We start from the raw sequence: 12,689 nt of genomic DNA, 5'->3' as shown, positions 1-12,689 counted from the left end.
GGAAGGCTGATTGAGGTGAATATTAAATTGATTCTGTGTTCTTGAATATTATTTTGCTCAATATTTTAAAGAGAGAGAATGCTTGCAAATCTGTATTGACCAAATATAGATTTACATTTTACATAAGATTATAAATTAAAGGTAACATCAAAGCTTATTTGTCGAAATAAAAAAGTAAAAAGGCCAAGAACAGATCGTTTCAAATGTTGAAAAAACTGTTTTATTGTCTAAAAAGAATAAACGGAAATAAATGATTATGTGTGATTTATTTGTCGCGTTGCATGTTGGTTCTTGTAGTCCGTTTCCGATCTTCCTCTGTCGTCGCTGCAGAGCTCCACTGCTCCGCCACTATGATGTCTTCAGGCAGCACAGTCTTACATAATGCGGAATCTGGAAACGGAGGTTTGTAATTTAGGTGAACAATACTGACAGATGCAAACTCTCTACGTTTAGTCCTATTAGGCACTAGCTAACTAAGTTAGCTTAGCTAGCTAACTGGCTAAGATAGCTTACATGCTAATGTGCGTGAGTTCTGAGCTAAGTTCCTGACCTTATTTAATGTCACAAGACTAAACAATTAATTGACGGAATTGTCCATTTCAGGAAACAAGAGGATGCCGTGTTCGTTACACGGCTGTAAGCGGGTGTACTCAGACTCTGCCGCTCTGGAAAGCCACATCAAGGACCATGACATCTCAGCCCAGTCTCTTCCAGGTGAGCTCCCAGTGCTGGAGGTTCATGTTTCGGAAGTAAAGGAAGGGTTCATGTGTGGGCATCAAAGGAGATATGTCACCAGTCATTGGGTTGTTTTGTAACGTTAATAACACCAAAGGTTTAGTGAGCAATTTAGGGCAATTCTGTCCTCAGGTTTTAATGCATGTGAACTGCTCCAAATGTTTGTCCAAGGAGTAGAAGGAGAAGGAGTAGGAAGGGTTCGTCTTTAAAGGTAGTTCATGTAATTTGTGCTAATCTGTGTTTTTTTCCATAATACTGATTCTCTATGTTGATTCATCAGCTCACCTAAAGTACTTTGTTCCACTGGTAGATCATCCTGAGAGGGAGACACTTGTCATCATGTTCCCCAAACAGCTAAAAGGGATTGGTCTGATTTTAGATTAGTTTGGTACCACCTCCTGTGTACAGCTACTATAGACCAAATCAATCAGTCTTATTCAAGATTTAGAAAAATTGCTGCATGTTTTTGTCGGAAATACAATTTATAAGTACAATTGATGATGTCAACGTGGATCTAGAAAAAAAACAACACTGCCTCAAACATTTAAAGGAGTAGTTTGATTAGTAAAATGTAAATGTCCAATCTGGCTGTCATTTTTAGTTTTGGTGTGATTAGGGTTGGAGATGAGGGGAAAGGTGTACGAGAGATGCTGTGCCATCCCTGCATGGTAAGAGAGCCTCCATCACATCAGGTAAACACCGTGTCCTCTCCTCAGGAAAGGTCCTGCTGTGCTCCACTGTCGGATGCAGTGGTTCCTTCCCCAACATGCAGAAACTGATGGAACATATGAGGCATCACCACAAACCCAACATATTCTTCCTGTGAGTTGGTCTTTGTTTTACTGTCATGGCACTCTCAGCTGAGATACAGTGATTAGTAAATATATTTTATACTGTGTATTCAGTGGTCAAAATTAGGGATGGGACGATGTAGGATTTTATCGCAGATCGTTCTTAACAAAAGTGAGGTAAAGTGATGTTTTAGTGCCATTTTAAGAGTCGTATCATACATGTGATGCTTAAAGGTATAATGCTTGAATAATAATGTTGTGAATCGCAATTATTTTGGTGAGTATAATCGTGACATGAAACTTTTATATCGTCCTGTGCCTCGTCAAAATGTTTTATACTGAGTATTCAGTTGATGTAATGTTGCTTCTTTCTGTGAAGGTGTGAGAGTTGTCGCACAAAGTTGCGATCTTACCGTGGCCTCCTGACTCACCTGCACACCTGTTCCAAAGTGACACGGGGCAAAACGAAGTCGACTGAAGCGATGGCCTCTCCGCCTGCACCCAATCCAATGGACGTGGACCAGAAACCCCCGTGGCTGGTCTCAGCGTCTGCACTCTCAGAAATCCCAAACCCAGACGGTCCCTTCCCTGCTGCTGTTCTTAAGCCAGACCCTGCTGGCACCCCACTCCCCCCCTTTGTGTCTAACCCGGAGATCTTCCCTCCCCATCTCGCTCCTCCGCTGCTCACAGAGGCAGCTCCCCAGCCTCAGATCAAGAGCGAAGCCTCCGATGTGCTGCTATCTTTAAACCCTGATGCCCAGAGTCAGCACCTGACACAGACCAGGCCTCCTGAGCCAGGCTCAGCTCCTCGCTCTCCTCCAGGGTCCTCAGCTGTCTGGAGGAAGAATACAGGCGAGTGTCCTCACACTATAGCACACAGCTGTAACCTGCCAGAGGTGGCTACACTTTTACCGTCACTGTGCTCCTTTAGCATTCAAGATAAAATCATTAAAGGCGCTAAAATGGTCACTTGAGTGACATGAAGCTGCAGGCACTCACTGAAGCTCACATTGACTTCCTCTGTGTAGCCAGCTGTGTGACCCTTTGCAAATAATGTCAATGAAGTAAAAACTACATTTTTAATTAGAATATACAGTTCCTCTTAGTTCAGACATTAATTTGTCCTTTTATCCGTCAGGTATGGCCTGCAGCAGACGCATCCTTTGGGAGCACACTAAAGGGCACTACTTATGTGTGCAGTGTGGCCACACGGTAACCAGCCGTAAGGAGATGACTCAACACATCAACACCAAACACAGCGGAAACAAACCTGTGGAAGACTCCGGGAGCTCTGCCACCAACACGTAGTGTGGAAGCAAATGTTGTCTTCTTGTTGTCCTCAAGAACTGCTCTTCTGTTGGAGTTTCTGTCAAGGGTTTAAGTATAATACAGCTGTTATTTAATAAGTCTGCAGCAGTGAGTTATGAACTCATTATTTGGTACTGATCTTAATTCAATAATTAATTTCCACAAAGAATACATTTTTTAAATGATTTTTTTGTCTCATTGATTATTAAATACCAGCGATGGTTCATTATTAAAGTTATTTTGATGCCATGCTGAGTAATTGTCCTTCATTCGTTTGTTACTTCACTGAGCCTTTTGAAGTAGTTTGAACTGCTGAACCCACTGAAGCTGTGATTCCAGGTGAGAACTCAATTTGAGTTTTGGCGTCCCACAGGAAACACACACAAAGCACTTAAAGCTGTTTGTTCTCAGATTACAGATGTGACACATGGTGAATGCTCTGATCTAAAATAGTAGATGAATATCTTCCCTGGATAAACAGTGTAAACTAATATTTGGGGATTGACGGGCCAAACCCGATTTCATTTTGTCACTGCATTAATCAAAATTGATTCAGAAACATGAAGCAGGTTGTTTGCTGCAGGTGAGGTTGAACTGTGGCTTCTCTCTGCAGATGCTTCACTTGTGTAACTGTTTTGGCCTCACAGATCAAATAGGATCAGTGTGGTGTTATTCTAGATCGAGAACAAATTCAATAAAAGGCAAAACATTGTGGTAGTCTGAATACACAGAGCCCTTCTGGTTATAACAGCTTCAGTAATATACTATAACAGCTGCTCACTATAGTTTTTAATCAAATGTTGCTTCAACAGGAGGAAACTGCATCTTTCAGCAGCAGATTAATCCACAGGATGCTTTAGTGAGTTTGGCAGCAGGATGGTGTGTGGGATTGAATCAAATCAACTACAGTGTGTTCATGGTAAATACTATATTTGTTTGGATATATTAATGTTGGATTGGTCCAGTGCCAGCCCTGTAACTCAAACTGTCCAGGCAGCTCAGATCAGCGTTCCCAGTTTGAGACATGATCAAGATCATTTACTGACAACACGGATCATCTTTGAGAACTACCAGGCTTCTTGCCGTAGTCAGACACAGCGGCATGAAGCCATTTGCAAACGATAAGTAAAATAAAATATGAACTTACATTTCTATTCTTGCTCAAAATGTATAAATTCAAGAACTTCCAATGACCCCTGTCTAATTGTAAATAAATAAATGTAAGCCTTGATCCCACCTTCTCCCTCCACTCAAATTTACAAACCATGATAGATGCGTGTGTACGCGCTGAACCCTTTGACTTATCTAAACAAATTCTACAAGCACCTTTTACAAAAAAAAAAAAGACACAGGTCAAAAAAGCATTTTTATTTGGGTCAGTCAGAATGAATTGATACAAGCACTCGGCTGCTTAGAGTGCCGAGAGATATTAGTCAGCTTAGCTGCCCTCCATGCCTCTGTACATCCAAAACATGCTCCTGAACAACCATCACCTCTGGGTCCTTTCCCTCCTTTTCACTAGCATCACACGCCCGCCAAGCAGCTTTATGATAATTAACACATCAAGACAACAGCACATGAGACAAGCGGTCCCACTCGATCACTAACATGTGAATTATTAGACATACCACATGCAGACTGAAGTGCTGTTTTCAACAAACCAATCCCATCACGTGGATGAGGGAGAGTCATTGTCGATAATCTATATAAAAAAAAACATGGGGGGGGCGCTTACACACTTGGTCTGTCATAACACTATTCAGACACATGAGCCTCATGTGGGTTTTAAAAACAAGATTAATGCTCCATTATTTTACAGCCCTGCAGTTTCAATCTGTAAATGTATGTTAATAAAACAAAGCCTGCTGGAAATTAACTGGAAATTAAAGTGTTTTTATTTCACAGGTCAAGTAAAAGAACCCTCATAGTAAACAAGTGCATACAAAAAGAAACAAAAAGATTTAGTGCCGACTGTCCAGCCCCCAGATCAGGCAATGATGATTTTTTTATTTGTTTTATTATCACAACTATGTTCAGCTCAGTTCTCGAGGCTTTAAAAAAATCTCTTCTGGTCAATTGCATACACCTTTCCTGCCGGAAGCTTCCGGAAAAATAAACTGTTGCCTCTGCTCATGTTGCCCTGGAATGAAGAGAAGACAAGTGTTTAGTAGTGGCTGGTTTAAGGTACATACTTTCTACTTTGTGCGTCCGTGGACCGCTGCGGCTCTATTCATTCTACAGTTCAGGGGCCGCGCCGCTTGCGTTTCACGCACCCACATTTCCTCATCCAAGCTCTGTACCAGTTGGTGACGGTGTCGTTGTTGTGAGCCACCCACAACCCCTCCTCAAAACAATCCTTCATTTATATCTTTAAGTAAAAATAATTACGTCATCCTGCAGCATCAGCTACATGGACTCATGATTGGCCCATTATCTTTTCACAAAAAGCTCAAGAAGAAATTACTAATCATGAAAATTATTCGTCAAGATTTCAGCTGGACATCATTGTATCAATAATGACAACCAGGTAGAAGCTGGACTAAAGTGGCGTCTTGTACTGTAATGTTTCAGGGGAAGATAATTACTGTGACGCAATAAAACTCTGTAAACTTGTTTTCACTTTCTGACTGATCACAGCACTCGTGATGTGCATACACATTACCATAGTTACATAGAGTGGATGTGTGTTTTTACCTCTCTGCTTAGATGCATCCAGCAGTCCACCCAGGTGGGATATACTGATGCATAGGGGGGCAGGCCTCCAGCAAGCCTGTGAGGACAGTGGACATATAAAGTCTGCTTGATCCAACACTTAAGAGGCTTTACAACAGCGAGCAACCTGCATACTCACCCGCAGTTATTGACGGCCATGAGGTTTGACACCAAAACAAAAGGGTATGTAAGCATACTGGCGAAGAACTGGAAGAAAAGAGCAGAGGAACGTGATCCAACTACAAGCTACAGCTGATGTAGACGGCCATGTTTGTTATACTTACCCCCGTCACAGCCTGAGAGCAGTTCTTGATTTCTCCTGTGTGACTCATCTGTACAGAAGAACAGATTAGCAGTGTTAATTCTGTAAGTGAGCCGTTATCTTAACTAAAATGACAGATTCGTAAGAACACAACTCTCTCTCTCACACACACACACACAAAATCATGTCATAGGTCTCGTCATTTTTAGACGTTATAATGCGGAAATCTTGCATATTGTTCCTTTAAGTGCTGATCTACCCAACACGTTGAATCTCATCCAATTTATGTCCCGTGCATGTTTATGTTGTGCAGCATCAGTTGCTAAATTTAACATTTTGAACTCGTCTCGTCGTTTTTTAAAGCAACAAAACAGAGTTGAAGCATGGCCCTTTTAAGTACAGGCATTACTTTGCTATCATATTGCAAATTGTACCTTTTATTTATTGCTCAAATACCTCATTTACTTGGAGTTTGCAGTGATTATGAGCCATGCCAGTAGTTTAAAAATGCTGGAATTATGGAAAAATGTGCCTCGATTTGACCAACTGTTATTAACACGCACAATAATGGGTTAAGGAAATTCCTTGAAATGTGCCTCCCTCCTCTGAACTGCTTCATCTCTTGCACAGCAGAGCGGGTACACTGAGCCTGCACTGCAGCCCTGTGAGTCAATGCTGCCTGACAGCTACCAAACCCCTGTACAGAATACAGGAGCCTTAACTGGACTAACGAGTGCGAGTGTGCAACAAGCTGCGTACCGAGTCATCAATGGCGTACGTATTGATGAGATGAGCCAGCAGGTTACAGATCCACAGAGACAGGACGTCACCGAGCAGGCGAGGAATCAAACCACTGCAAAAACAACATTTCTGATTAAAACATAATGAATATGAAGAACCATGATATAAGATCACATACATGAACAATACAAGTCAAGCCCCAACACTTTGAAACATAGTGAAAACATTAAAAGCACAGTTTGAGTATAATGTTCTCCAATATGTCTACTGAGTACTTTCAGTCACGCAATTTGGCCAATTTTGGGCCGATAAGCCATCTCATAGACCAGGGGGACACTTAGTGTGTACTGTGCATCAAGGACAACAACCTCCTGGGGCATTTTGCCTTTAAGGGATGAAACTTCCTCGTGCAACTCTTTGCACGAGGAATATTCGAAGTGACGAAATTCGAAGAAGAGTCTTAGGATTATGACATTTTATGTTAGGAGTAGGGAGGAAAACTTTTCAGGAGACTTAAAGTTTCTTAAGCAGGAGAAAATGGCTGGTTAGCCAGCGTCGCTACGTAAGGCAGTCACAGAAATCGATAACAGCTAAGCCCTTTTTCATCCGTTAATATCAAATTACAGTCAGCTGATGCGTACAATAAGTGCAAACAACCATGAGGATACAACTCCGAACAGCAAGAACCTCACAAGTACATTAGCTTCAAACAGGCCAAACCATTTTAAGTGCTACATACAGAATATGTTAATGTATTGGCCAAGGTGCCGTGGAAACAGATGGGTTTCAGTCTGCGACGGAAGAAATAGATTAAGTAATAAAATTCAGAGTTTCTGTCCCTTCCTTGCTCAGAGAACGTTCTTGGCTAGAAATGTTTGGGCTTAGTTAGGAGCTTATGGTTTCTCAGGATGTTTGTGACCTCTGCTGTATTAAAGAGAAAAAGAAAGACAAGGAGAATGAAACCTACGCAAAGAAGCCCAGGATGCCTTCTTCTCTGTAGACTGTGACGATGGAGTCAAACACCCCACTGAGAACAGAAGATATATATTAAAAAAAGAGAAAAGGTTTTAAACACTTTTCATGGCTGGTCTCATTGAGGTTTGTGTCTAAAACATGAAAGCTTTACCTGTATTTTGTTTCCCTCCCAATAAACTGGACCATACATCGCAAAGTAATCACTGAAAAACAAGTCGAGGGAAACATACTTCACATGCAAACTACGTCTTCCCACACACATATGCCACATCCAACCAAAAACATTTAAATGTGAAAGCACTTTAAAGCTGGAATAAAACCTCTGGAAGTATGACATGCATAATGCTGTAGCTAAAGCCATTAGAAAGACAGTCACGTACCATGAAAGGGATGTGTGACGATGGTGGCGCAGGAACGAGCCACCATCTCTTTGGTTGTCTGAGGAAAAGACGGAACAAATTAAAAAGTGAGACAGCAGATCATCATATCATACATTTAGGTGAACGTGATCATCACATGCAGCTTTTCAAACTGCATTCTACACAAGCGCATAGTTTGGTCCTCAAAAAAGAAGGAAATAAATTACATATTTAGTCAACAGAAGGATAAAGTGATGACTGACCGTCAGAATACTGTATAAATGCAATAGAACACACTTTTTATTTACAAGTAACAAAATGAACAGTGTTGGGCGGATGATACTGAAGCTCAGGAGCTTGTTTCAGTCCTGAGAAGCGCACAGTCCGACTGTTTAAAAGGTTTGGCAGCTAAACTTTGTGATCGGCACATTAGAGGGAGGAGGAGAATAAATCAAGAAATATAGCGACGTACACAAGGAAGACATCGTCATAAGTATGGGAACATTTCCACCTGATAACAAGTAATAATTTCATAAGCTCATTTAATGAATATCACATCATATTTCGACTCTGAAACATATTGAAATGCTTTTTATTATTTAACTGCAACATATTGCAAAACAACATCTACGTTCAACCCTCTGAACACAAGCAGTTTCAGGGCACGTTTTTTGTAGAATAAAGTTATTTTGATGAAAAATATTTTAACCTTAGATTTGGTTGTTTCTCTTGGCAGAAGCATTAGTCACACATGATGCATTCATGGACCGTCGGAAATTAAAAAAATCCGATAACTTTTGTTTCTACAGTTTAATGTTAAATTGTGTAATTTGGGCAATTTCTTTAAGAAAACATGCAAATCAAACCTGCCGGCGGGTTGTGGGGTTCAGGGGGTTAATGCAGCACTTCTGAACAAAAGTATTACAGATTTGATAATAACACGCAGGCTTGTTAGACTTTTATTGTAGCATTAAAAAAATAAAAATAAATCAGATTCAGCTCCAGCCTTAAAGTTTTACAAACCACCAGATGTCACTGTGTTTGCAGAGTTTAAAACCCTGAAGCTTCGGATCTTTGCCCGACCACAAGGAGAGAAGTGAAAGTTGTGGGAGGACTTATGATTACAGTCACGCTTCAGTATACTCTGATAGGCAGCTCAGCAGGTAGAATACAACATATTCAAAGTGATGTAATTAATGTAACAGACACTTCTGTGGCCTGCATTGCAGTCCCACATTACAATTGTACAAGAGTCTTACCTCATTAACAACGTGCTGTAGGGAGCCCTCCACAGCTTTCTGCTGACCTCCTAGTACCTGCACAACAGAAACACACCTCAGCATCATCTTTAAAGAAAATGTTCTAATAGTGCAAACAACAAATCAGAAAAACACTCTTACCTGAAGTGTGCCTTGTTCCTGACATTTCTGTAAGAAACGAGAGGTTAAAATGATACCCTTGTGAATAAAGACTTAAGTTACATTTACCTCCTGGCAAAGAAATGAATTTTTCCTACTTTAGTTCCATTAAATTAACTCCATTTACACTAATATGCATCCTGGATGTTCGGGCATCTGTTTGCGTTAACTGCATTTAAATCTGGATATAAAAAGGAACTCAAGACAATCCTGATGAAGTGTGTCATCAAGCTACACACATCAAGTCTGATCGCTTCACAAATAATGCAGCTCAAATATCAAATGTTAATTTTTCCAATGCTTTTAGGGTGATACTGACCGCACTATATCTCCGTACAAGTTTATCTTTACTTCCCTACTTTCATCTGAAGAACAAGCTACAGGTGTGATAACGTCCTTTCACGGTGCACCATCCGGACCTACCTGCACAACCTTGCTGTGCACTATGGTGCCGATGGAGCCAGCACAGAGCCTTGGACCGAGACCTTTGAAGAGACCTGCTTTTCCATCAATCTTGATTATGTGTTTTGCTGAAAAAGTCAGAACATACACAGCTATAAAGAGTCCTTAAAAACACAAAAACAATGTGTCGTTTTACATTCAAATTTCTGTTATTAAAAAAAGTATTTCAGATGTCACATTGTTACAGTTTAAAATAATTAACATATTACTTAGACAAACATAACTGTGAACCATTATCTCAACATGAGAATGTGTCACAGTAAGGTTGTAACTAGAGATGTACACCACAAATACAAATATATAATATGATTTTTCAGAGTTTGTAGACTGTGGTTTATTTGTGCTTTACTTTAGTTTCAACACAATTTAAAGTGACCAAAAATCAAATACAAAAATCAAAATGCATTTATCAAAAAGCACCTGCAGATGTTTATTAAATCAACATTTATTCAACAGGATAGACATATTGGATAATATTCATATTGTGGCGGACCGGATATAATTGTACCGCGGGCCTTGAGTTTGACATGTCTGTTCTATGAGGACAAAAACGCACTCAATAGGTTTGTTAGACCTCAGCGGTACACACAGTGCAACTGATTTTGTGATTTTGATTAGATTCAGGTGTCAATATGACGCGATATCATATACACATTTAACACAATCAGTTACATTATATCAACTCACAAAAAGCCCAACTAACCCCAACCAAAGCTGCTTTCATACATGCAATTTATTTCATAAATGTACTGGCAATTTCACAAGTTTTTCCTCATGTTGGAATAACATGAGATAATCACATTTTGTAAAAGTCAAAATGGAATCTGACAAAGTCGTATACGACCTAAAATTGATATCACAGTATTTTTTGTTTTTTTCTGGTGACGGTATTACATTACATTACAGTAAATGAAAATTAAAAAGGGATATTAATCTCTAAACATGATTCTACCTTGTTTCACTCTGTTGGCAATGTAAGGGAACATATCTTAAGAAAGAAAAACAATAAAACAAAATAGATGTGTATATTGGCTCCAAATAGGAAGGTATGCGTTTTGGGTGGAGTAGCATGCACCATAATGTAGGTTATTTAGTGAATGTAATGGGATTCATCCTGAGATTTAACAGCAATGATGTTGTTCTGCATTGCACACATCTCTTCCTGCCTGCTTAATAGCAGTGTAATAAATGTTACAGGTTTGTGAACGAGCTTAATCTGGAAAGTCTCACTCACCATAAGCAAACAGTCCAGGCAGCTGGTACACTTGTCTGCCAAACAGGTTCCTGCCCAGGGATGGAGCAAGTGGCTCATGTCCTACCTAACAAAAACACACACACACACACACACACACATAATAAAAAGTGATAAGCAATATGCACTGTAACTGTAGGCACTTTAATTATGTCTTAGCAACTGTAGCTAACTGGGGTTCTTGCACACTTCCTGGTTTCTTTGACACATTATAGTGAACTTTGATGCCATTTTTGCCGCAATATTTAGTTAACTTTGTAGTTGAATTAATTTAGTGTACATGCGATACAAACGTGTCTCTGTGAGTTACATATTTAGTGTTTTAAACAACATTTGACATTAAAGCTACAATAAGTTGGCTTACTGATTAACGTTGACTTTAGCTAGTTAGCCACCGCTAGTGTTAGCTTACAAGCTCTTGTAGTGGGCTAAAGGACACCGGTCAGTTAATGACACGGTGTGCTCGCGAGGCAGCCAGTTACTAACGTGTTATTCTGATCACACTACGACAGAGAGCCAACAGTACCGTGTGATGTACAGACTGTATGAACCAAACACTGAGGAGTGTTAGCTCGTCCCTGACCTTTCACTGTTAACCAGGTCGACACAGCTACTGTGTGTGAATCTTTCAGGAATGCAAAGTAGAAGTCACTTCGGGAAATTGTTCTGCAGCAACAGAGAGGAGCAAAGCAAGACAGCAGGGCTGCTCGGCTGACAGCTAACTAGCTGTTATCTCTAGCAATGTATCGCAACCTTGTTAGAAAACACAACTTGTGTATGCAGGAATATGTCACAGGACGACGAAGTGTTCTTGTACATTATTCATACAACACATTAACAAAGCAGCACTGCATGTCAATACAGTAAGTACAATACTTTAAGAACTGGTTCCCACAACTCACTTCCGCCTACAACAGAGTATTTGAAACAGAAGGTCATAGGGACAACAGACGGACCAATAATGCTTCTGATGTTGTCATCGGAACATTTGCTGCTGTATGCATTAGATAAACACTGAATTAAAGAGTCCGTGATAGTGATTCATGAACGGGATGGTCATACACATTCATTTACTGACAGGAGAGGCGACATTAAATTTGCGCTATTTCCCGTACAGTTTGACAGTTCCCTCTCCAGGCTACGAGCTAACGTCAGCTGAGTTCTGCAGTATTTACAAATGATAGTCAACAGTGAACACAACTGCTCCTGAATCAGTAACATCGTCCCAGCGTCTGTACGAACACCTCTCCTCTTACCTGGATCAGGACTTTAATGTACATCAAAGGGTGGGAGAGGACGGTGAGCCCTGATCCCAGCAATACTTGGCCACACGTGTCCGCCATTTTTGGAGAGACAGTGGAGATAGGAAGTCCTTCTCTTTCGTCTTCTTGCGTCAGAGGAGGCGACGGCGCCTTATTTATAAGGGTACCGCCATCTAGTGCTCTTCTTCTTCTACTGCTCAGAGATTAAATCCAACACATTAATCCTGTTTCTAATTAAATTAGAAACTAATGCTTGCTCCACTGGACAGGTTCATTAAAGTTTTCATATTATGAGACTTCGTCTTCCTTCATATGTATTACACGCCATGGTTGTATGCACAGCAGACTCCTCAACCTGACAGAGCCACATGCACCAAAATAAACTGGACTGCATTTATATGGCACTTTTCCA

The 12,689-nt window shown here is 40.4% G+C and overlaps 2 protein-coding genes across 2 annotated transcripts; one reads left to right on the top strand and one right to left on the bottom strand.

The window, feature by feature from the left end:
- The first annotated feature begins 268 nt into the window (after positions 1-268).
- znf414 (zinc finger protein 414) lies at positions 269-3,083 on the top strand. The gene is made up of 5 exons (XM_029462521.1): positions 269-402; positions 604-714; positions 1,452-1,557; positions 1,906-2,378; positions 2,665-3,083. Exons 1-5 carry the CDS (start codon positions 282-284, stop codon positions 2,832-2,834), a joined length of 981 nt encoding a protein of 326 aa, XP_029318381.1. The 5' UTR covers positions 269-281; the 3' UTR covers positions 2,835-3,083.
- A 1,104-nt stretch (positions 3,084-4,187) lies between these two features.
- On the bottom strand, positions 4,188-12,358 carry mtch2 (mitochondrial carrier homolog 2). Its single transcript, XM_029428640.1, has 13 exons — positions 12,272-12,358; positions 10,998-11,082; positions 9,725-9,831; positions 9,284-9,310; positions 9,143-9,199; positions 7,905-7,962; positions 7,676-7,727; positions 7,517-7,576; positions 6,568-6,661; positions 5,831-5,878; positions 5,686-5,753; positions 5,529-5,604; positions 4,188-4,974 (listed from the first exon to the last, which is right to left on the bottom strand). Exons 1-13 carry the CDS (start codon positions 12,356-12,358, stop codon positions 4,888-4,890), a joined length of 906 nt encoding a protein of 301 aa, XP_029284500.1. The 3' UTR covers positions 4,188-4,887.
- Between the last annotated feature and the right edge of the window lie 331 nt (positions 12,359-12,689).

Source organism: Cottoperca gobio, chromosome 3 (genome assembly GCF_900634415.1).
Source record: "Cottoperca gobio chromosome 3, fCotGob3.1, whole genome shotgun sequence".
Taxonomy (NCBI): domain Eukaryota; kingdom Metazoa; phylum Chordata; class Actinopteri; order Perciformes; family Bovichtidae; genus Cottoperca; species Cottoperca gobio.
The sequence above is the reverse complement of the archived record's forward strand: the minus strand, read 5'-3'. Positions and strand labels throughout refer to the sequence as shown.